The sequence below is a fragment of the Acinonyx jubatus genome, chromosome C2, assembly GCF_027475565.1.
Source record: "Acinonyx jubatus isolate Ajub_Pintada_27869175 chromosome C2, VMU_Ajub_asm_v1.0, whole genome shotgun sequence".
Taxonomy (NCBI): Eukaryota; Metazoa; Chordata; class Mammalia; order Carnivora; family Felidae; genus Acinonyx; species Acinonyx jubatus.
This window is the reverse complement of record NC_069384.1, coordinates 93,652,428-93,677,320: the sequence shown is the minus strand read 5'-3', so window position 1 is coordinate 93,677,320 and position 24,893 is coordinate 93,652,428. Positions and strand designations below refer to the sequence as shown.

Sequence of the window (24,893 nt, the reverse complement as noted above, 5' to 3'; positions counted from 1 at the left end):
GGTGAGGTTGGAGGGGACCGACCCAGAGCAAATACGAGGAGCTGCCTGCTATGAATTAAGGAGGCGGTAGAGTGGTCATGTGTTTCATGACACAAGACCAGGAAGCAGAGAAACCAGGGTATTTATAGGATTGTCTAAGTGGATATTGAATCTCCAAAAGTTGGAGACAGTGATGGTGAGCCAAACCTGAAAATAAGCAATGAGAGGGAGTGAAGGAAGGTAAATAGGGACTTTGTAGGTTGATGGCAAGAGCTTCAAAGCACCTGGTGCTTATGAGGGATGGGTCACAGTCTGGAAGGGGCAATGAGGGACAAGCAGGCATCCTACTACTATTAATGTTTTATTACTCACATTTTGACAGTGATCATATAATATATTCCAAGGCGTGGCATTGACTCTATGGGAAAACCCTGGCTTAGAATCTACCAGATCATTTCTAAATACTGCTCAGAACAACTAGAGACAACAAACTGAAGGCTTTTTGTATGTAGGAAAAGAAATACTGGAAAGTAACCCAAAGGTTCAGACTAGAAAATACACAAAGAATACTTTCTTTTTTACCCTAACACAGGTGAGACTTACCCAGTTTCAGCATATTTTTGACAATTTAAAACACTTTAGAAAACCAGAGATTTAAACCATGTAGACATTTGTAGGCCTAGCAAAATGATAGTCTCCCTTCCCAATCCTGTAAATCTGGCATCTCTACGGTTATGGTGACATTGTAAATAAGACAGCTACAACGCCCCAAAATAGTTTCACGACATCCAATTTTAAAGTTCAACCAAGCTGTCATTTTTTTTTTCCCCTGCTGTGATTTCTTGCTGTCACCTGACATTTGAAATTCTGATTCAGGGTCATAACTAAGGTTTTAAAACAAAGCATAATACAATATTACTATTCCTTAACACTAACCCCAGGGGAAGAGACTGAGGAAGGGGCAGCTGGGGCATGGATAGTTGTCATGTAAATAACGAACCATTGCTGGCAAGTGAAGACTCACCTCTCCACGAGCCTTTGCTCTGCCTCAATAGCACAATGCAACGTGGTGATGATAAACACAAACCATCGAAACCAAACCTTGTCATGCAAGTGAGTTAGTTTGAAGGTATCTACACAAAGCCCCAAATCTGTAATCTTTAGAACATTTCTATTTTTAACTGTGTGTGTGTGTGTGTTTTCAGTCTTCATCCAAATGTTTGGCCTCACGGACACAGAGTCTAAGATTTTGATCCAGATTTAAAATATCTCAAAAACATATCCAGGGATTTTTGTTTCAAAAAACGCTTTTATGGGGATTCTAGTTTTGGTGCATTCGGGCACTTCCTGAAATGGCAGGCCTGGAAGGATAAAGTTCACAGCAGAGAGTTATGGTCTCATACTGTTTAACACTGCAATTTTTAAAAAATATTCTAGTCGTCTGTGGAAAAATTCCCACAAGAATGAGACGGCATGAAAATCAAACAACACTAGAAAATGCTTAGTAGAAATGTACAAATGGTCGGTTTTGAACCTGAAAGTTCTTATGGGATTTTCTTCTTTGCTGAGGCTCTGAAAAGAGCTCAGTTTATACCGTTTTGAGACCCATGAAAGCACAGCACACCTTTGGATTTCTGATGCCACTATGCTGATCAGAGCCAAAATGTAGTGGCATTTGAGAAATATTGGCTGGTAAGTGAAATCACATTTAGACTTTTGGGTTTTATGTTGTAACTACGTAGTTTCAAGGGAGAAGCCAGTTATAGATTGGTTTGTTGTGCTTTGTTTGATTTGGTGAGATTGAAATTTGTGAGGCATGAATTAAAAGGTAATTAATAATTCACAGAAACTGTTGAGATGGCCAGAACATACTTTCAGAAAAGGATTTTGGAATATCAGGGGCTTGATAAGATGATTCAGGATTGTTATCAGTGTATTGTGGATATTCTGTTCTCCTCCATTGGGTTAAAGAGTTTTATTTTCTTTCCTAAAAATAATGTGGCACATCTTCCATCTTAAAGCAATCAGCACAAATGCAAGTGATGCCTGTTCAAGCGGACTTTCAAAGACAGCACACACTAGTAACACAAAGAGCTCTTTCACATTTCAAGAATACAGTGACGGGAACTGGTACACATAATAGTAGAGAAAAAAAATTTTTTTTAACTTCATGGAATGGGAGGTCAGGCTTCAGGCACTTCTTTGGCAACGGACAAAACCAAAAGGGCTCTGACCTGAATCTCGCATCTCTTTCTAATCTACTGCACATGAGGGACCAGAGACACCAATTACCGATGAGTCACAAGAGCAGACAGAAAAGTGTTAGTAGGTCTTGAAAACCAGGAACGAAGATGCTTTGGAAAAACATGTTCTGGATGCCAAGTATGTAAGAAGTGTACCTTAGAAAGTGATGCCATTGTGTTAAGAAAAATGGAATTACTGTCCAAGTGGCCTTGTGGGATTTCATCTGTGCCATCATCTATACTGGTGAAGCAGCTCTGGGTCTTGAAGCATCGTTTAAAAGTCTTCAAGAAAAATCATGAGGTGTATATAAACAGAACCATAAATTTTATGTGGAACTTGGTGCAAGCTGTCTTCATTTCTCTTGTGTGCACTGGCAGTGGTCGGAGTGCAACTGGCCTTGGGAGGACTCTCACCATTTGAACTGAGACCCTAGCGGTCATCTGTTTCTACCACCCACTGGAAGCAGGAATCCATACTACGGTTCCCCGGACTGGCACCCTAGAATGATGACCACCTGCTAGAACCTGGGTCAAGACTATGACACGGGCAGGCCCAGTGGATTTATGCATGATTATCAATTTAGAGCAACAAGAACCAAAAAGATCTAGTGAAACTTACTTTGGGGGGAAGGCTCAGTTTCTCTTTGTAAAATAAAAATAAAATTAGCCAATTCTACTGACAAAATCCCCTATGGGAAGAACTAAAACTAAAAACGGAAACTAACTGGTTTCAAAAGTAAAGAAATTTTTATTAAAATGGAATTAACATGAATGAAAAGCACAATCCACCCCCTCCCAAAAAAAAAGAAAAAAGAAAGGGGGGAAAAATGGGGCAAAATAGGAGGTGGGGGGGGGCGGGGGGAAGAAAACAAACCAGAAAGCTGAGGATTATTATGAGCCATGAGAACAATAGTCTGAAATACTCTGCATGGCACACTGGGTCTCCACGGGTCAGGGCTATGGCCTGTCCTGATGGAAGAAAATATATTCTTGAAGATAAAAGCTTCCAGGAGTGATTTAGGTGTCTGTTAAGCAACACAGCCTTGGTAGGGGACCTTTTAAATTTAGTTTTGCCTTGTACTCAGTGTAAAATATTTGTACAAAAATATAGAAGGCATGGCTTGATGTTTAACGTCTGTGTTTTATTGTTGTTGGCACCAGAAAAAGCTCATGTTCTATGTTATGTCACTGTACATACTGTAAACAAGACTGCATTAATATTGTTTTATGAGTTTTTGTTTCAATGACTCTAGATTTTAAAAAATACATTCACAAACTACCTTATGTTTAAACACAATGATTCCCTTTTATTTCTTAACTGTACCCAAAATCCCACAATAAAAAAATCATTTAAAGCTGTGTGTTTCAAACTCATCACTTAGAAATAAAAACAAAACATAACATAAAAACAAAGATCAGTTTGCAACATAATTTAAAGAAGCTTCTGGTTCAAAATACCACAGCAGCAATATAAAGAGCTGGTGGCAATCGCATTTGGGGGTGAGACCCAAATCAATATATTTTGTCCACGTTGGCATCCAATTACAGTAGTTGTTAAATTCAATCCACAAAGTTATTGCTGAATTTGTCGCGTGGAATTTGTGAAGCTAGATTGTTCAGCAGCAGAACCACAGCAGTAAAAATGAGAACAGGGGGGATTTCATTGCTTTTGAGAGCTAAAGGGACCATGGTGAGGACATCTTGGTGATCACCTGAAGATAATCCTCAATTCCATTCTTGTGTGTTACCTGTTTAGAATAAATGCAAATGATAACCACCTTTACAGGAGGGGAAGAATCATTTACTTCAGAAACTGGAATAATTCCCTATGCCCTTACCCTGTTTGCCTAAACCACCAGATTGAGATGGCTCCATTTTCCTAACGTGTATTTCGTTCTCATTAATAGTACATCAGCTGCTAATGTATTTAGGCAAAATCAGTAGGATCACAGACTTTAAAAAGAAAATCTGTTTACATTAATTGTTTTCTTCAGAAATAAGCCACATTTGTTTTTGTTGTTGTTGGATTTTTTTTTTTTTAATTTTTCCAGAAGAATAATTTGGTCAACTACTGTTCTGTTTAAAAAAATATTAAATACACCTGAGATTGCCAGTTGAGCTCTCTATATGTCTCCTGGAGATAACACTGCTGTGATGAACAGTGAAACAAAACAAACAAAACGAGGTAGGTTAAAACAGGAAGCGCAACACAGATCATTTTGCAACACCTCGATACCACAGGCGGCCATGCTTGTAGCTTTGGAAAAAAAAAACCCCAGACAGTCACGTAAAAGTTCAAATCATCCGAGTAAGAGTTTATAAGGACACAAGTCAACCTGAACTAAATACATACATATCTCTGCACAAATGTTGTTTACCGTATGTTGGGTAATTTGGAGGAAGGTAAAATGATTAGGGTCTCAGAAATTTGGCCAAAGCCTTGTTTTTAAGTTCTATCAACTCTGAACCAATGGTGCCCGCTGTGTCTCAGGCAGGCTTGGTAGTCTTGTCCCTTCTCTCACCAACCCAGAGAGAACACAGGCAGCTCAGAAACATTTATTGTTATTATGTTTTTTCAGTCATAGTTTTCATTTTCAGAAAGTGGCACCCTCAGGAGAAAGCTGGGAATGACCAGGGCTTGGATGTCACTCACTCCCCAATTCCCAGAAAGAACTCGACAAAGTCTCCCTTCCTAATGAAGCCCAAAGCAAGTGACCTCTTAGCTGGAGGCTTTATGCATTAAAAAAAAGAATGTGTATATATATATGTATATATATATGTGTGTGTATATACATATATATATATATATATATATATATACACACATTTTTTTAGCTTGTTTCCCAGAAGCTCTTTTTGTCTGACCCCAACAGTCATCCCATCTTTTGCCCTGATCTGTTGCATAATAGCTGAGGGAAAGTTGTGTTACGGAGTCCCTCAATCGTTAGAGCCAACTCGACTCAATGGCACTACTATCCCGTTCCACACATTCCATTCTGTACAGGGCCATATAAAAACAGGGCCTGTCAGACTCACAAAAATGGTAGTTGATTTTATTAGTCTAAGGCTAGTAGTTTAGCCATTTAAAATCTATTTCCCCAAAGAGGAGAAAACTAGTATTTTTCTTCTCTTAAAAATTCATTAGCCAGTTGCTATCAAAAAGCAACCTTTTGGGTTGGTGAAGGCAAAAGAGTTCTAAAATTACCCCACTATGCAATTATGGCCTTCAGTGTAAGGAGATAAGGTACATTTATTGTGCTGTCTCTCACCATTTGAAATTGGAAATTTTACAACATCTCGTATACTTAAAGCTAGCAGGCAGAAGGAATTAAAAAACAGACTCGTTTTCTCGGTATGCATTCTCTCCCCATTCTTACAAAGTAAGGGGGTAAAGAAAAAAGGTAACAAAACAAAACAAAACAAAACTCAAAATCCACCATAACACAGCTGAATCATAAGAGCACACAATATTTGTTTCTATCCCTAACTCCGAAGGGCACCATGGTCCATCTCTGTCCACAGACAACGCAGCATTCTTGGGGATCTCCTGGAAATTCCTGCCACCTTTTTCTCTCCTTCTCAACCAGGCTGCAACACTGAAAGATGGACTGTGGGCTGTACTGGGACGGGCGGAGAGAGAGGAAAAGGGGAAAGCGGGATGTTCAACCAAGCCTTCTGATTCTGCCTCTAGACTGGCATAAGTCCACATGAGTTATGTTCTTTTTAATTAGAAATAACGCCATGAAGATAAGTGCCAAGTGCTCTTCTGTTACCAGTTCATCATGGAATTTCTGTTGAGGGTCATGAAAAACACTTGGCTACTTCCTCCAGATCGCACGGATGCAAAAAATACCTGTTTGAAATTAAAAAGAAGTTAGTTCAACTGCATGGTTTCTTTTCCTCTTTTCTTCAACCGTCCATCCATTTTCTCTCACATGTCCTATCCTTGTCATGTGTCAGCTCTTAAGACTCAATGGCTGGTGTTTATAAAGTGCCTTTTAATACAGTGCATCCTCTGTAAACACTCCTGACTTTATTACTATGATTGTTACTATTACTTATTGTGGTATTGGCCTTTGGGAACATGGGAGGGGCTGTATATTGATTTGCAACATCCCCTAGGATGCTTATGTTTTAAAAGGGAGTTTCGTGCTAGGGAATGTGCTAGACTTCTGGCCTAGGACACAACAGGTCTTTTGTTAATTTCTGGAAAGCCATAGAGGCTTTCTCCCATACTGACAAGAGGGCAGACTTTGGGACTGAAGAGAATCTTTTCAAATTCCCAAAGCCAGTGGGGGGGGGGGCGGAATTTTGGGGTCTACTGACTACTATACAACCTCAGTTCTCAATTTTTAAAGTTACAAAAAAAATTATGTCATCAGATAGGATAAGGTGTTTAATGCCTATTCATTTGGTATGCCAAAAGTTAACTCTTGGCTTGTCAGCTGGTGCAGGCATATCCTAGGCCAAAGGAGATAATGGCATTAATAGAACCACAGTCCATTAGGTCTGGGTCTGTGAAATCATTTTATCAAACAACTAAGAGAAGTGAGCAAAATTTGGGTTATTGCTTGCTTGAATGTCAGTGAACCACTGCCCGAGCTAAATACTATTCTGGGCTGTGGCCTAGCCCTTCAATCAGCCAACGCCAAACTTTGGTCCAAGGCATTTACTTTTGTCACTAGTGTAAAGTCTCTGCTACCTCATTTCCACAACTCCTTCAGAAGAATGTTGTCTCTCCCAACAACGACTTCTTACAAAGTTCTGTGGAAATGCTTAGCATTCAGCTAAAGCTACGTATGTAAGTACAGCTACCGTTAGGGTCAATGAATCAAAATGTGGAAGTACAGAGGACCCATGGAAACACAATGGGGGAAAGAAAGGGCTGCTGTTCTCTCCAGGTTGTGTGCACCCTTGGCTCTAAACCTTGGGCCCCAGATACTGGTGTGGTCTCAGCCGGCTCCTGAGGGCATGGGCATGGCTTGAAATCGGCTTGCTGGGGTGGGTCTTCTATGAACTGGAGTGTGGTGGTCTATGCCCAGATCACTCCTAGTCTTATGATCCCCAGAGACTGGATTGGGCTGGAGTTTTGCCAGGGGTCAGGTCTGCTTCCTGGCATACTCTGGTAAGGCCCTGGAACCATCCGTGCCACCCACAGCTACTGTCTATCCAGACCACACCAGGTCAGAGTAGTTGGCCAGGGTTGGATATAGTCTAGACTCACACTCCCAGGGTTGGACTAAGACCAATCCGGCCTCTGGCGTGCTAGGGCGGACCAAGAGATGTACATCTGTTCAACCCATCACATTCTTTACTACAAGTGTTTATTCCTGCTGTTTGGGGGACAGCATTTCTAAGTTGGCCATAGTCACAAAGGATGAATTCACAAATGAGCACAGCTTAGCTACTAACACTAAACACTCTGGGTTGGCCTACACGGAGGGCAAAGGAGAAGCAGTGTTGCCGAAGAATACCCTTCTGAGGCCACTGATCATGCCAGACGGACCCCACCAATTTCACTGCAAAACAGTCCCCCTATGACACTTTGGAAGAAACATGGCTGGAATGACACAGGACATGGCACTAGTTGAGTTTGTGATGGTGCATTTGTTAAGGAATGGGTGACAATTTTTGAAAGTTTATATTTCTATATGTCCAATGTTTTACATTTAAAAGTGGAAATAATGTGATGGGTTAGGTTCCCATGGTGACTTTGTGACAAGTCTAAAAGTGGAGTGTGAAGCTGACCCTGTGTGAATGATTAACGATGGGCCAAGCCTCCCAAGTGCTTGGGAGAATTTGGGATGTCTGCTGAGTCATCGCAAGGCCTGTGGGCCACAAAAGTTACTATGGGTTTACAAGAAATTTTTGAAAGTTTTAATGTCTTTTTTAATATGTGAATACTATATTTTGAGGGTTCACGTGAGTCAAACCAAATAATGCCATTTGAAGATAATATTGATTGTTTAACACAGATGTGATTCAAATCAGTATAAAGGAAAATGAAGGTTTCACAGGTACCTGGTGGTCTCTTAAAATGCAAACACTAATGCAAATGTTGAAACGGATTTACCTTATCATTTCTTTCACATAGAAACTTTAACCTTTGAGCTCGCTTATGCATAAATACTCCATCCAAATGTCCTGTTTCCACTGACCGGATCTCAATAGCTTTCTCGCCCCAGCCCATTATCTGATTGGAATGAATGTAGGCTGTCAAAAGGAATTTCCAAAACTGCATTAAAAACATTAGATGGGCAATAACTCACAGCATCTGTTCACATCTTAACCACAAAAATGACAAACGACTTGAGATAAACAGACAAAGCAAGTCTTACAAGTGTTATTCACAGACTTTTTTTTTTTTTGTGGGATCAAATGGTTGTTTCACATTTCTTGACTTTCGTTTCATTTGGGGGGTGTAACTGCTGAAGGAGATAAGGAATGGTTAACCTACCCACAGACGTGGGCATTTCTCCCCATTGGAGCACCACATCCTTAGTTATCCGGCCATAGGTGTTTACATACACCCCCTCATCCTCATAGCAAACAAGCATTTCCATTCCATCTGTTTTAGGCAAGATGACAATGGCATGAGGAGTGATATTGCCCTGAATCTAGGAGACAAAGAAAGGCCAGGTATTATTCTTTTTAAAAAATAAGACAGCACCTTGACTATTAATCTCTAAGAATTGTACAAAAGGATTCCTCCCCCACCCCCATTTTCATTCTAGAGACTGGCATTTTGCCCTGCTTTGCTTAATTTAACCACTGATCTGTCAGATACCCCAGCATACAAATACAAACTTAGGCACTAGGTTGAGAATCCAATTCACTTGTTCCTAAAACAAATGACTACAACTATGGAACACCTACTATGTGCCAAGCACTGGGCTCTTTACATGCATAATTCCTAGTCCTTAGGACAGCTCCCCGTGGTAGATATCTTTTTGGATGAGGCACCTGCATGTCAGAGGGGTTATGTAAATTGATCGTAGTTGCACTGATATTTGGTGGTAGAATTGGGATTTGAGCTCCTGTCTCATGGACATTAAAACTCAAGTGTTTTCCATCTACTTCTAAAAAAGATGAGGGGAATGAAAATCAACTGAATCTCATGGGAACAGCCTAAATGGGGTCAAAGGGTGGGACCCAAACAGACGCCTACAAATAGGCTATGAGCATACAACACAGAATGTTTTTCTGGGTGCCTACATAATGCAAATTAATGGCTTGTTTAGAAAAAAAATTTCCCCGAGCCGAGATGTCATGGTGGTCCAGTAGTTGCCTGGCTGGGTAGATGAGAGGATCAAGGATGCTCACAGTGAGGCCCCAGTCACCTCACTGAGAACATGAGCCGTGAGTCCTGTGTGCGTTTGCACATACCTGTGTGAAAAGCTCTGACACAGCAATGAACGCTGCGTGCGTGTGTGTGAGGCAGTGTGTGCGCGTTAGGTACTGAAACAACTTTTTTCAATTGTTGTGCTTCTTTGCAGTAAAGTCTTTAAACTCTCAAAATACCAATCAGCAACAGATCAGGCCTCAGACTTTCCTGACAGCGTCTACGGTACGTTAGCCTTGGGATTACATACAGGAAACACAACTTGCACCGCACCAATCCTAATAAGTGGAACCATGTGCGGCATTTCTGTTTAAAAGTCAGGTTTGGGGCAATGTGTCAGTATTGCAATATTAATACTACAATTTGCAGGGGCTTATGGCAAGTACCTTAGAGGTATTGCCTCATTTAATGCTGACGATAACCCTCTGGAATAGGTCCTTTAATCCCCGTTTTACAGATACGGAAGTCAAGGCTTGGAGGGACTGTCTAATGTGCCCATTACTGCACAATGAGTACATGCTAATGCCGGGGATGCACTCCAGTGTCTGATTCTTCTATACGACGCTCCCCACAAGTTGAAGAGAGCAACAAAGACAGCACAAAGGGGCCACTGACTTCCCATGTAAAATGAGCCCATCTCCCTTCAAAAACTGAAAATAGGAACTCATCTACTACACTTTTGCTTCAAAAACACAATTTATGCCCCTGAAGGAAAAATATCATATGCATTTTCATCTAAAGTCCAACGAGACGACATGTCTAATACATGGCAAAGAATTGCTGTTATGTGTTACTCAGTTTCAAGCAGTCACAAAAATTAAATTCACATGTTTTGTGTATTAAAAGCATTGTCTATTTAGTGGAGGCTAAAAGTCCATCTGCTTAACCGATTAGTAAAAATTAGCAGGACTTCCGCTAAAAATTTGCAAGAGCAAATCTCTTTCCGCATGCATGTTGTTGTACACAGAACCTGGACAGCGGGCTCCCAGGAACTTACATGAGATGGGATGTAGATATCATAAGAGTTTCCTGAATCAACATCAATTACATGGAAACCAGTGTGTGAACCAAAAATAACCTTTAATCTTTGACCTTCTTCTACCGTGAGATCAACAAGCAGTGGCTTGTGCTGGAGATCTGCAAAAGACTTTAAAAAGCACCCCATGAGTGTCCACATCGTTCAAAGAGGTTATCTGAAAATTTTTTTCTTTTAGCCACAGCCTGGTGGAAGTTAATATCTGATTTTCTTACACTGAAAGTCCCGGAGATCTCTCTTTCAGCTTTAGGTCTATTCATATTCTGGCTCTAGGAGGAAGGGTCTAGCATCCTTTTGTGCCCCCTTCTCTACCCCTTGTCCTCTAGGGCAGAGAAGTGGTTTACCGTTGTCAGTTCTGATAGTGTCATTATACTTTAAAACTTGGCATCTGGGTGCTGCTGTTTCTTCCTGTTTATTTCTGGCCTTTTCCCTCTGGGGAAGGTACAGTCACTTCTCTCTGACTCCTTTTCTCCCCATGGAAAGCCGGGCCCAGGCATGGCTGTTACCCTTTCAGAGATAGCCTGGGGTAGACAGCTGGGCAGCTCTGTGCCTAGTCTGTTGAGGATTAACGGGCATGCTCTGGTTCTGGTTTTCCCTCAGTGAGTGAGTGAGCATCAGACTGGCACCTTCTTTAAACTTACTGTTGACATTTGAGACTTAGATTTGGGCAATAGAGAAGGCAGGGGAGGCTGGAACATCATAAGACTCATGACTTACGTTGGCTAGTTGGGCTTAACTAGGAAGGAAAAAAGAGAGCTCCAGCCAAGTTTATCAAGGTCCCATGTGTTTGAATCCAGAGCCCAAGCCCCAACAAGCTGTCAAGCTTTCCTCTGTTTTCTTTTGCCGTTATTCCTGCACAGCCAACCTTTATTGGGTCTTGGTATCTGGGAGAGACTTTGTGAAACCACAAGTGCCTTAGCTATATGGCCATCGCCACCCAAACGGAGCGCCCTTCCTTCATCTTTTGCTAAAGGAGTCTCTGACTAGGGGAGGCCCTGGCCTCATCTCCTGCCAGCTCCAGTCCTCCCTGCTCCAGTGCTTGTCTTTGCACTGGCCTCCTTACGGGCTGGGTGCCACAGGTGGCATTTTGGCTGGTAAACCAACAGCAGAAACTTCCCAACCTGACTGGGAATGGGAACTTTGACTGAAAAGCGTTCACGGACAGAGATTTTGGCAGAACAGCAGCATTGCTCTGGCTTAGTTAGGTGTTATCCCTTAAGTGTTATTACTAACTTAATACATTCCAAAAATTTCTCTCCATGAAAGTGGAGGGGAGCCTATTTCCTTTGATGTACCTGCCTTCCTGAGCACCTCGCAAACGAGCCCCTTGCACTAACGGAACAGGACAGGAGTGGGGTGATTCTTCCCCAAAGGGCGCCTCCTAATGTTTCCAAGGCAGCTTCTGCCCTTACATGGCATAAGTGGCAAGAAAGAGTACATAAAGGGTCAATGGGAGACAACAGTCACAAGGATGGGGAGAAAAAGTGAGGGCCAATGTGCTATAAAGAAAGTGAGAGACACAGGCAGACAGAGACAAGGAGCAGAAGATTAATTCACGTGGGCTGTGGATAGACTCTGCAGCTCTGTAAACACCAGAGTGCTAGCAAGTACTGGTCCTTCCAGCATCTGGGGGGGGGGGGTCAGCTTTCACGAGCTGGGGTCCACGACGCTAGCATATCCTCGTCACACCCTTGCTGAGTGTCATGAAGATTGATCCAACCATGGTGGGTACAGACTCAGATAAGGTCAAAAACGAAAAAGCAGAATGCAGAGAAACCAAGCCATTTGTATGTAACCACATTCAGTATTCATTTCAGAGAAGTCCGGTAACATTGGGGATATATGCTCATTATGTGAGTTTTAGGGATTTTACCCCAAAAGGCTTATAAGGATGAGAAGATTTGGAGACATGGTTCATCCTTGAGATTTGGTGCTGCCATTGGTCTGCCTTTTTCAGATGACATATCAGAGAGCACCCTAGTTAGGTGGCTTAATAATGAAGTTCATTGCCTAATATCACAACTAATGCTTTGCTCAGTAACCATCCCATACTAAATGTCCCTAGGAGATGATGATTTATGGACCTGAAATGAGGGAGGGCACACCCCAATTTTTTCCCCTTTCATCTATCCCCCCACCTCCCAGTTAATTTTAATTTGACTAACTTTATAGCATTGATTGGTGCTTAGTCTTTGCTTTTGGAATAATAAATCTATATAAGAGTTCCTATACTTTTAAAAGGGGTTTATTATATATAGAAAAATTGGAACTGGCCGATGTGTGAGACAGATCACTTTGTTAACTGGTAGGAACCCAAAATCTAAAAAATCCCTTCTTTAGATAATCACATACCCACTTACCTTAAATGCCATGAACTTATGATACGGTTTCGGAGCCCAAGCATATATCTCCACAGCATTCTTTAAGGCAATCACTAGGAATTTAATCCTTTCATATTTAACTGTAATAGAAAAACTATGAATTAAAAGAGTATATCAACTTATTCAGGTTTTTGCATTACTGACTGCGTAAGCCACGATATGGGAGTATACATTATAATTGAGGGTGATGCTCTTGGTGTGAGATCTGCTCATAGATACAGGTTGAACTTTCTTTATTTTTTTCTTTAAAAAAAATTTTTTTTTTAGCATTTATTTATTATTGAGAGAGAGAGAGAGAGAGAGAGAGAGCGAGCGAGTGAGCCTAAGCATGGGAGGGGCAGAGAGAGGGGGAGACACAGAATCTGAAGCAGGCTCCAGGCTCTGAGCAAGCTGTCAGCACAGAGCCTCATGTGGGACTCGAACTCATGAACTGTGAGATCATGACCTGAGCTGAAGTCGGACACTCAACCAACTGAGCCACCCAGGTGCCCCTGAACTTTCTTTAAAGTACTCAGTCTGCAGATGCTTGGGGTCTTTGGCTTTACACTGAAAGCTCTTCATCTGAAGGCTTAGGACTCTCTTTAATCACTAGGTCTAGATGTGAATTACTCATTGTAAGAAGAATCTGCCTAATAGCCTTCCTGTTCCCTTGCCTGGCTTTCATAGTCACCCACACGGAAGATGCTGAGAGCTGGTATGGCCAAATGGTAGAAAAATTAGCAAGTGGGTAGAGACATAAAGTGTGCCATTTGCTTATTATTCAAATTTGAATTCCAATTATTAGGAATTTATAAGTGATGAGTGCCTTTATAAAAAAGGCCCTAGAAAGATCCCTCTCTCCAGACACTACATGAGGTTGTGGTGAAAAGACAGCTGTCTATGAAGGAGGAAGCAGGCCCTCACCAGACCCTGAGTCTACCAGCACCTTGCTCTTGGACTTCCCAGACTCCAGAATTGTGAGAAATAGACTCTTATTGTTCATGGTATTCTGCGGTAGCAACCTGAATAGGCTAACACAGTACTCTCAGCAGTTATTTACTTTATTGAATACCTGGATGAACAGAATACTTGTGTCCTAAAGAAACTGGACAGCCCAGGGCAACGAACTTAATTCTTGCTCTCTGAGCTCTCCCTTCTGTTTACATATTCTGTCTTTAATATACTTTCAACTACTTCTTCAGCCACTTATTTCCATATTTCTAAATAACATGTTTATAATTTTACTGATTTTTTTCATTATAGATATTATCTATCGACTTGAGAGTATGGAAAGGATTCAGCTGATTAGAACTGTCTCCTCTCTGCACTTCTCTCTCTCAAACACACACATTTCTTCCTCACCCACACCTGTGATACAGTTATATTTTAAATTTTTGGTGAAATCAAGATCCCATGTTGAAATTATTATTGTTCGCAGCTAACACATAATAGTATGCCACAACCACATTTCCTTTTTGGTTTTCCGTCATTTTTTCCCACTTCCTTATTGTCTATGTATCTATCTCTGACCACGTAGACTTTCCGCTGGTACTGTAAAGGCCTTCGGTACAGTCAAACATGGCAGGGAATCTATTAGTCACATTTTATTTTTCCTGGAGGCATCCCTTTTGGAATGCTCCTTGTTCTACTCTGCTTGGACTGACTTCTCTCTAGGCCTCTGTAGAGTTGTCATCTAAATTTCTTTCCCCCTCATTCTGGGTATTTTCTTCACCTTTTACCTGGATTCCTAGGTTTATTCCTTCATTTTGGTGGAATGCATCGGTCAGTAGTTTCCTGAGAAATAGGGTATGGAACATAAATGTTTGGAGACCTGCACATCTGAAGGTGTCTTCATGCAACATTCAAAATTGACTGGTAGTTTGATGACAGGGTGGTTAAGTTCTATGTGTCAACCTGACTGGCCACAAAGTACCCGGATATTTGGCCAAACATTGTTCTGAGTGTGTCTGTGAGGGTTTTTCTGAATCATATTAACATCTGAGTGGGTACACTGAGTAAACCAGGCTGCTCTCCCAATATGGATGCGCCTCATCCAATCAATTACAGACCTCAATAGAATAAAAAGATTGAGTGACAGGACACCTCCTGTCTGACTATTGAGTTGGGAAACTGGTCTTTTCCAGACTTCAGATTGGGATTTAAACACTGGCTCTCCTGGGTCTCCAGATTGCTGACTACACATCTTGGGACTTCCCAGCCTCCATAATTGTGTGAGGCAATTTCTTATAATAAACCTCTCTCTCTCTCTCTCTCTCTGTCTATATATATATACACACACACATATACACATATATACACACACACACATATACACATATATATACACATACATAATTGTGTATATATGTTTATATACATATATATATATATATATATATATACACACACACACATGTGTGTGTACGTGTGTATCCTATTAGTTCTGTTTCTCTGGAGAACCTTATTTAATACAGATGGTTTATAAAATACTAGTTGAAGGCTTTGTTCCATCTTCTAGTATTGCTGCTAAATCTCAAGTCACCTAATTCTGTGCCTATTATATATAAACTATTTATTTTTTAATTATAATCTGGAAGCTTTAAGGACCTCCTCATTTCCTGGGTACTAAAATGCTATGTTAATATATCTTCCTGTGAATATTTTTTTTTCATTCACTATACCAGGTATTCAGTGAATCCTTTAAAAAAATTTTTTTTAATGTTTATTTAATTTTGAGAGAGAGAGGGAGAGAGAGATAGAGAGCAAGAGAGAGAGTGAGTTGCTTGAGCAGGGGAGAGGCAGAGATAGAGGGAGACACAGAATCTGAATCAGGCTCCAGGCTCTGAGCTGTCAGCACACAGCCTGACATGGGGCTTGAACTCACAAACTGTGAGATCATGATCTGAGCTGAAGGCAGATGGTTAACCAACTGAGCCACCCAGGTGCCCTTATGTGAATCTTTTAAATTTGGGATTTCAAGTCCTTATTCTAGAAAATTTCTTATATTTCTTTTTTGATACTTTCCTCCCTTTCCATTTCTTTTCTTTTTCTTAAAACTCATGTTACTTAGATTCTGAAGCACTTGGATTGATCCTTTTACTTTCTTACCTTTTCTTGCCAGTTCTTTATGTCCTGCTTTCTAGGAGACCTCTCATCTTTATCTTCCGATACATTTCTTACACTTTTTATCCCTACCAGCATATTTTAATCTCTAAGATTTTTTCTTGGTCTCTGAATGACCTCCCCTGACCCTGCTCCAATGTTCTGTTTAATGATCCTTATGCTTCTGTTCTGGAAAGAGTTTTTCTAATTTCCCCGAGGTTATTAAAGTTTCTTTAAAATTTTTTTCACTCCTCATTATCTTTGTTTTGTCTACCGTCCTTTCTTTCTGTTTAATTTTCCTTCCTGTTAGCGGATGTCCCCACGTCAGGTAGTGGGCTTACTCACTGCCAGGCTTCATGTGTGGGTGGTTAGATAGCAAGCTTTTCATGGCACTTCAAATGTTAGTACCTGAACATCTTTTCTTTCCGGCTCTTTAGTTTCTCCAAAAACAAATCTTTCAGACTCTTGCTTGGGAATATAAGTATGGTCGCCAACATTTTGGGAGCTAAACAGGGCTAGAAGGGGTGCATCTGTGTGTGTGCGTGCGTGTGTATCTGTCTGTCTTTCCTGGCAATGCTGTATTTCCACAGTTCAGATTGGTTGTGGCAACCTCTCATCCTCTGTTGCAGTGGCAGAGGACTTGTGGTCATCACCCATCCAACAATCCTATTTGCAGTTCCTCCTTCCACCTCTATCTCAGATACACCTGGGGCCTCAGACCCTGGGCCTTCCTGGGTTCTGTTATGTGGTTGGATTGATGTTGATGCTGTTCCTCACTGCAGATGTAGACTTCAGCATTTCCTGGTCATCTAGGTTAGGTCCTCGTCATTCAACTGTTCTTGTTCGATTCTGCTGATATCGCCTGTTTGCTGGTCTCTCTTCTTCTGGTCCCGTGTCCTTGTGGGTTTATGGCATTTTTATTCCTTCACTGTTATTTTAATGAGTATTTGGAAGGGAGTGGACATAAATGTTTAAACTGGAGCACAGGACTTTATTCTGAATGTACTCTTTGAACTTGATCAATCTGATGTTTTTGGAAATAATGCAAGTATACCTTAAGTTCCAACAACATCTTAAACTGGTAACAAATGCGTCATCAATACCTGACTGGAAAAAAATGGAATGATTCTGATTGAGTAAACAAGTCCACGTCTTGACACTTACCAACTTTGTAATGTATGCAGCCTTCCAAGTCCCCAACTGTGATCCAGCCTTGTTTCTTTTCTACTTCTGGGTCGTTGTGCAGTATTCTGTTTCTTAGCCATGAAAGATAGTAAACTCGTAGCTTATTCTTTTTTCCTGTTGAAATAACAGAGCTCCAATTTCACACCCCTATGACAGCATTTTCTCTCAGTCCTTCCCCATCTCTATTTTATTTAATTCATTTATTTTATTTACAATTGTGTATGGTGTAAAGGCACAATAACCAGTGTCCCCAGCATCGTCATGCATTGCCTATGCCAAGACTTATGATTAAAACACCTCCAAGTGTTTTGGACAAATAACCATTTTATAATTTTTCTTTACCTTCAGGTTGTTTCTTATCTGAGCAAGCTGCTCTTACTCTCTCTTCTCAATGCAAAGGGCAGTGTCAAGACCTAACTGTGTAACAGAATAGTTGATCAGAGTTCCAGAACATTCTAGATCTAATTACACGAAGAAGCGTTGATAACTGGACATTTTACTATGCTTATGTGTGACTGCACATAACCTTCTTTCCCTCACCTTCTAACCTAACAACATATGTTAACGGAGAGCTTCTTATTCGCCTCCTCTATTACTTTAAAGATGACAGCTGGTGGTAGTTTTATTTTACCTAACAACAACAACAAAAGAATTGTATACAGAGACAAGAGAAACAATTAATGAAGGCGACCTGGGCTCACAAGATAACCCTGGACACGTTTATGATTCTGAGATCACTTACTAAACAAAAATAGGAGAGAATGAGATGTGTACTTGGAAAATACAACATTCCTGTTGGTAAAGCGCTCCTGGGGTAAGGAATTCTGTGATAAGAAAACATCTTAAAAATGTTGAGGGGTACACAAGGAGCAAAATTTAATATACCCTATGAGATCATCTGATTACCAGATAAGAACACGTGCCTTGGGGAGGCTCTTCCTAAGTGATCAGACATTTAGGCCTGTGGGCTCTACTTCTTGGGTACTTATTTTCCCTTGATTTCTCTTAGGCATCAAAAGATGCTTTATATTCTACAGATGTGATATATATACGAAGAAGAACATTTATTTATTTTTTTAACTTTTTAGAAAAATATTTATTTTTAAGAAAGAGAATTGGGGGAGGGGCAGAGAGAGAGGCAGGCAGAGGATCAGAAGCAGGCTCCATGATGAAAGCAGTGAGCCCGACGCAGGGCTCAAATTCACGAACTGTGAGGTCATGACCTGAGCCTAAGTCTACTGCTCAACCTACTGAGCCACCCAGGCGCCCCCAAAATTTATTTATCTATTATTTTTATTTTTTAAGTGTACTTATTTATTTTGAGAGAGAGAGCGAGCGAGCCTGTGTGCATGAGTAGGGGAGGGGCAGAAGAGAGAGAGATAGAGAGAGAGAGAGAGAGAGGGAGAGAGAGAATCCCAAGCAGACTCTGTGATATCAGCACAGAGCTCAATGCTGGGTTCGATCTCATGAACCTTGAATTCATGACCGGAGCCGAAATTAAGAGTCAGACGCTTCACAGACTAAGCTGCCCAGGAGTTCCAGAAGAAGAAAATGTATTGAAGCATTACACACTGGATTTGACAGGAGAGTGCATTCATAAATGAAGGAAGTCACTGTGCAGTTGCTATTCCTTTTTATAGACAGAGGCCCAGAATTGATCCCAACAGCTAGGATGGGCAGAAAGGCCAGTGCTTCCTCCTTTCTGTGCCATCATCGGAGGGCAGGTCAAGAATCATTTGCTCCTATTTTCGTTTTCCACTTTCCCCATCTACACTTCATGATAAGAGGAGACGGTTACGTTTTTTAAGAACGGGGATACGTCACTAACAACATAATGAAGCCAGAATGTGAACTTTCTGGTATCATTTCCACTTTCGGTAGGTGAGTGACAGTTGTACGGTTTTAAATTTGATTTGCCGGTGTAGCAGTCAAGAAAGCCATTAGCAAGAACAAAAGACTACATTGAATTAAACTCGAATGATAATACAAGAACAATTTACTCAGTTAACTCTTACTTGGAGAGAATAAAAAGAGATGAAACTTTTGTGGAATGGCAAAAGAAAGAGGGAATTGTAGCATCAAGGGAAGGTAGTTTTTCAAAATGGAAATACAGCTCAAGAGTTAAACTTTATTCAAGGTTGAACCCAGTAGCCCTGTGTCTTCTCTTTGTGAAATGATGGCTGAGTATAGAGCCCTGGTTCTCAAACTTCGCGGCGCATTAGAAACAACTTAGGAACTATGAAAGCTATTGATACCTGGGCCCTTCTCCCAGGCATTCTGACCCCACTGGTCTGGGCTTCGCCCATCCATTCAAGTGGTTCTAATGCACAGAGGTGCAGTGGTTTCATACTGGGTGGGATGGGAAGGCAGGGGAAAGGGGATATTGATTAAACTTCTTCAAAGATCATCAGAAGGAGCTTTCAATAAATACAGGCTCCTTGAGGTTACATTTTTAACCTTGTCAAAAGGTTAACTTGTTACATTTTTAACTTCACTTCTGTGTAGGCTTTTTTTATTTTTTTGAGTTCTTTTTGGGAACCAGAAAGCTGCAGAGTGTAGCAGGAATGATTCCCACATCTGAATCTCTTTGCAGACTCAATCACCCAATGGGCCAGCTGCATTTGCTGGCATCAGTGGAATATAAGCTAGAACAGTTCTTGAGAGAAAAGAGACCAGAGACATTTCTGCTTATAAAATTTCCCACCCTGAGAAGCCTACATTTTGATATTCTCCACCTGAGAGTAGGTAGCAATGACTGGAGCTCAGACATCTTCAAAAGATCCTTGCTGAGCCCTGGCAGAGGTTAAAGGCCTATAAACATACAGCCTTTGTGGTACTTCTCCTTGATTCAGAGATCGTGCAGAGGTGTGAGGCTTCCCTTTGGAGGTCAGTATCTCCGGAGTTACAAAACCTGAGTGATCTCTCTGGCTATCCTGCTATAATTTCTTATGTCACTGTTAGCTGGGAAGGGCAGAGCTTACTGTTTTTTTCAGAACCGAGGGGATGGCCTTTCCTACCTGTGCAGACTCAGAGGACTTGGTCATTCCGGTGACATCCCATAACATACCTGATATCGTCACCAGGACATTCAGCCCTTCTAGCACGTCCATCTGCTGAAATCGCCTCCGGTTGATCAGATTATAGACTTTGCCTTGCCCGCTTCGGTCCAAAAGCATCAGGCCATTTTCCGTTCCCACCAGGAGGTTTACACCTGCAAATATAAGAAGCACCCCAAGACTGACTTTTTATTGCTTTAACATCTGGGGTCCCTGTAAAACCTAAGAAACTGTGCCTTGTTAATATAAACTAATGGGCAAGTAGGTACCCCAGGAGGGAGTGAAGAAGTGGAAGCCCTGCCACAGTAATTAAATCACTGCCCCTCTGGCAATGAAATTACTTCTCTTTCATAAAGTGGTAGCAGCATTCATTACATCTGGCCATTTACTACCTAGTATAGAGTCCTTCTTAAGAGATGCTCTGGGCACAGCTGCGACACTAGCATCATTACCTTTATTCCTTTCCTGTAACACCCATCCCTTTCTGGGCTCTTTCTATAAATCCCACCTCAAGACTTCTCCAAGGTGCAGCCCCGCCCCTGTCCACGCAGTGATCTCTAGCCTGCCCACCTTCACCATACAGCAGAGGGCCCCATTTCCATACCCCACTGGAAGAAAAGCCCTTCCTCCTTCTCACACAAAAGCTTACGAACGTCTCATGCCCTCAAGGTTCTGCTGTCTGTCAGGGAAATGACAAACCAATGCAAGTGAGGTGTTAAGAGCCTGAGAGTTGCAGAAAGATTGGCTGTAAGGGACCACTCAGGTATCTAAACCTAGCCCAGCCTGTCTCCCATGCAATCATCCCTATTAGAAAAGCTCTAGCAGGTGAGTGGTCTTGTCTGGATAGTTGGCATCCTAAAAATTCATCCGTAGACAAAGTAACTCCCACCTGCCCCTGTAACACACCACACACCACACACACACACACACACACACACACACACCAACACACTGAGGGTCCACTGTGTACTGAACTATATTCACAAATAGGTAACTCTGTGACTTCTCTTGCTTTTTGTACATGTATTTTTTTGAGTAACATACATGTCTATTCTGTCCACAAATTATTCAATATCAAACATGATCATCTTGTCTTCTGTCTCTTTTCCAGAGGACAGTGCCTTATTCCCTCCATCACATCTCCCATGAAATGGTTTCCAGGCTTCATCTACTTCCCCAAACATCTCAAATGCTTTTGTCCTTATAAGATTGTGGTGCCCCAAACTAGGCCTAGTATTTTAGATGGATACAGATGGGTCATGTCCTTCCTTCATCCGTAGGTGATGGTTGCAGTAACACAGACCAGGACTTTGACAGAATTTCATCCCAACTATACTGAGTTTGAGGTCAGCTAAAACCCGTGCACCATTTTTTATAAGAACCGTAGGTTGATGTTTTGAACTAAAAGGGAAGGTTCATCATCTGTTGTCCTTTTCCAGTTTTCTCTTGCTACTACTAGCCTTCAGCAATTCACTAAAACATTCTAGGCTGGTTTGTCCACTGTGAATAGGGGTCATATCTAATTCCCCTTGCAGGGTATTGCATAGATCATACAAGGCAGAATGGGGGACACATCACACAGTGCTGGGCAAATAGTGTGTGGTACATGGTAGCTGGTTCAGCAGCCGACGTTAGCTATCACTATTATGTGTCAAGGTCATTTCTGAATCTGATCTTGTTATCTTGGGCATTAGGTTATCAGCTTTTTTTCCCATGTTTATTTATTTTGAGAGAGAGAGTGTGTGTGCAAGCACGAGAGTGGGAGAGGAACAGGGAGAGGGAGAGAGACAGAGAGAGAGAGAGAGAGAGAGAGAGAGAGAGAGAATCCCAAGCAGAGCCTGACATGCGGATCGATCCCACAAACTGTGAGATCATGACTTGAGTCGAAATCAAGAGTCTGACGCTTAACCAACTGGGTCACCCAGGCGGCCCTATCAGTTCTTGCTACATGTAAAATTGCTCTTGATTTCTCCTGAGGCCAAGATGGTCTCAAGTCAGGACTCGACACCCCTGATTCAACCATTGCTCTTCGGATAGTAAGCTCCAGAGGTTTTTAATGTTTGAGGGTCGATGTGTTAACGAGTGGTAAAAAGAAGAACTTACCCCAGAGAGCTGCACAAAGTATTTCTGAATTGAATCGTTTCTTGTATTTTCTGATTTCTGGTGTGTCGCTGTGAGGTCGAATGTTGGTTGGGTTTACATTTACCACTGAAATCTTTCTTGCTTCGTTGAGTTTGGCCTGTTCTTGCCTAAGAAGTTCGCTAGTAAACAAAGCTTTGAGAAAGAGAATCAGAGAAGTCAGTGGCATCTTAAAAAACAACCAGTGGAGGTACGGAGAAGGGGCTTCAAAACACTATGATTTCTCCTCGTTTAGTGTGCATTATGGGAAAGGCACAGAAACTCTGAAACTATGTACATTTTATACTTTTTTTTTTTTTTTTTAGTAGACTACAGTATAAGTCATTCACAGAAGCAGGATTTTAACCATTAGTAAAACAGACTTAAAGATACTACTTGGGTAGTTTAGAGAATACATACACACCACCCCCATCTCATAGAACACGGCAGGAAAGATTTACTTTTTAAAATTCCATATCATTAACTGACAGACTAGCCTAAGCCTCCCCTGATGATTAGTGAGCTGCATAAGTCCAGAAAGCAAGGCTCTCTTCTAAATCAGCCAGATCTGTGAGGTAGGAAGCACACACCTAGAGCTCAACACAACCCAACGCGCACTGATTAAGTGTCTACTGCGTGCACAGCATTGTACCCAGAAATTGCTTTTGAGAAGTATGTGGTAAGTTTGGAGATCTCTGAGGAACAGCTTTTCCCAGGGCCCCTGGATACCTCTGGGTTCCTACCAGAAGCAAAATAGAAGAGATGAAAAAAAAAATGGGAGACAAAGATATTTGTTTTAGAAATCCTACAAAAATAATCATGATAAAAACAAAACAAAACAAACAAACAAAAAAACCAACCTCCCTTTAAGACAGGGCCTAAGCAGGAAATGGCTTAAGTACTAAACCAATAATTCATTTCTTTATCACGTCACACCAGGAAGGAAAACGAAGCTGTTTCTAAAACATCTGGGCAGTTTCACTTACCCGCGGCTGATGATTCTTCATCCTCTTCATCTTCATCGGTGGGAGATGTCTGGTAAACTCTGGGGTCCACAAAGGGGGTGAAGGAGGCCTTCGTGCTGCTCCCCATGCCATACTAATGGAAAGGCAAGAGGATTAAGAAGAACAGATAAGTACTACAGGAATGAACAATGCCAAAAATACTTTGCTTGGGCTTTAGAATGGTTACAGATTCTTCAATCTATTTAGCTTGTTCACACTCTGACCCTTGGAGTCAAGGTGTGCCTCTCTCTCCAGCTTCTCCCGGTGCTGGCTACTCACTGGCCATTCTGCCTTTGCAGGGCTCCATTAATTGTCAGATTGCAAGAGTTGCTGGGGGCAAATTATATTTTGGACCACATGGTAAGATGACTGTGATGACAGAGCTTATCTCTCCCTTGAAGTACAAACAATCGCATATTGACCAAATGGTCTTAAGAAAAGCTGACACAATAAACTAAGTAAGCATGCCCACATAGCAGCATTTCATCCTGAACATCCGGTCCACCAAAATCTCCCTCTTGGAGCCTTTGGGCCCTTGTAAGCTGACCTGGTGATGCAGGTGGCTTGGTGTCGGCTCAAGAAGCCTTAAAATCTTTAATTCAGGGACAATTTCATCCAGGGATTGAATATTTTTCCCTCCCAGAATGGTCGCTTTAAAAGGATACTCCTATTTTCATGCCTTATTTAGGGACTTCATGAAGATACTAGATTGGCAGGCAATGCACAGAGGGCTTGCTTAAAAAATAAATCTCAATAAAGACATGAAGGCAGACTCGACTAGGGAACAGCGAACTAAATATCAGGGCTTCACCTGGTGAAATTCCATATTTCAGCTCTGCCAAAGAAGGTACAATAACCACTTCCTCATCTTGTCTGTCATCTCTATTCCTTCTACTATGCTCAAGTCCTCTTAATATCACAAACAGACCCGCATTCAATATCAGAATATCTCCTTTCAGACAAATGTCTTTAACTGAGTTTTCACTTTCTAGCTTTATTTTCAGGTTTCCATTTAGAAATAAAAACATCTCAGGACCCCTAAACACGTACGGAGGAAACCGCAAAGATCCAATTGATTTTCCCTCCACCTTATGAAATTAAAATGATTTCACCCTCTACAAGGTAAGACTCCTTCCAAATGAAGAGCTTTCACATACATTCTCTCCTTTGATCTTTAGAAGAAGTCTGCGAAGGAGGTGGGGCAGGTACTAACATTCCCACTTAGAGCTGGAGCAGCAGCAGAATTTGAACCGGAGTCCAATCCCATGGGGTTCTTCTAGGTTCCGTTAGACATGTTCAGGCAGAGGAAACCTGACCACACTGTGGGAAGCCACAAGAGGATATGCGGCCTCCCAAGGCACCTCTGTTTTTTCCCTTGAGGTAGAATCCAAAGGGTGTATCATAAAAAGTTAATGTGTGGACAGCATCAAAAACACCAGGGCATATGCTTCATGATTTCCTTCAGGGC

The 24,893-nt window shown here is 41.5% G+C and overlaps 1 protein-coding gene and 1 long non-coding RNA gene across 9 annotated transcripts in view; one reads left to right on the top strand and one right to left on the bottom strand.

The window, feature by feature from the left end:
* Nucleotides 1-24,893, top strand: part of LOC128315242 (uncharacterized) — a 90,523-nt gene that overhangs the window by 47,982 nt on the left and 17,648 nt on the right. The window contains exon 2 of the long non-coding RNA XR_008297824.1: nucleotides 23,361-24,547. This is a non-coding gene — a long non-coding RNA (uncharacterized LOC128315242). The remainder of the gene's footprint in view (nucleotides 1-23,360; nucleotides 24,548-24,893) is intronic.
* TNIK (TRAF2 and NCK interacting kinase) overlaps nucleotides 3,350-24,893 on the bottom strand; it is a 392,286-nt gene continuing 370,742 nt past the window's right edge. For 4 of the 8 annotated variants that reach the window (XM_027061448.2, XM_027061449.2, XM_027061450.2 and 1 more), the window contains 9 exons: nucleotides 23,408-23,519; nucleotides 22,407-22,577; nucleotides 20,315-20,458; nucleotides 17,227-17,361; nucleotides 12,961-13,061; nucleotides 10,562-10,711; nucleotides 8,680-8,839; nucleotides 8,296-8,435; nucleotides 3,350-6,075 (listed from right to left, as the gene is read on the bottom strand). In XM_027061448.2, the coding sequence (XP_026917249.1) occupies nucleotides 5,992-6,075; nucleotides 8,296-8,435; nucleotides 8,680-8,839; nucleotides 10,562-10,711; nucleotides 12,961-13,061; nucleotides 17,227-17,361; nucleotides 20,315-20,458; nucleotides 22,407-22,577; nucleotides 23,408-23,519 (1,197 nt within the window). In that variant the 3' untranslated portion in view covers nucleotides 3,350-5,991. Of the gene's footprint in view, nucleotides 6,076-8,295; nucleotides 8,436-8,679; nucleotides 8,840-10,561; nucleotides 10,712-12,960; nucleotides 13,062-17,226; nucleotides 17,362-20,314; nucleotides 20,459-22,406; nucleotides 22,578-23,073; nucleotides 23,161-23,407; nucleotides 23,520-24,893 lie in introns of all 8 variants that reach the window. The other 4 variants (XM_015088561.3, XM_027061444.2, XM_053221210.1 and 1 more) reach the window with 2 other exon arrangements.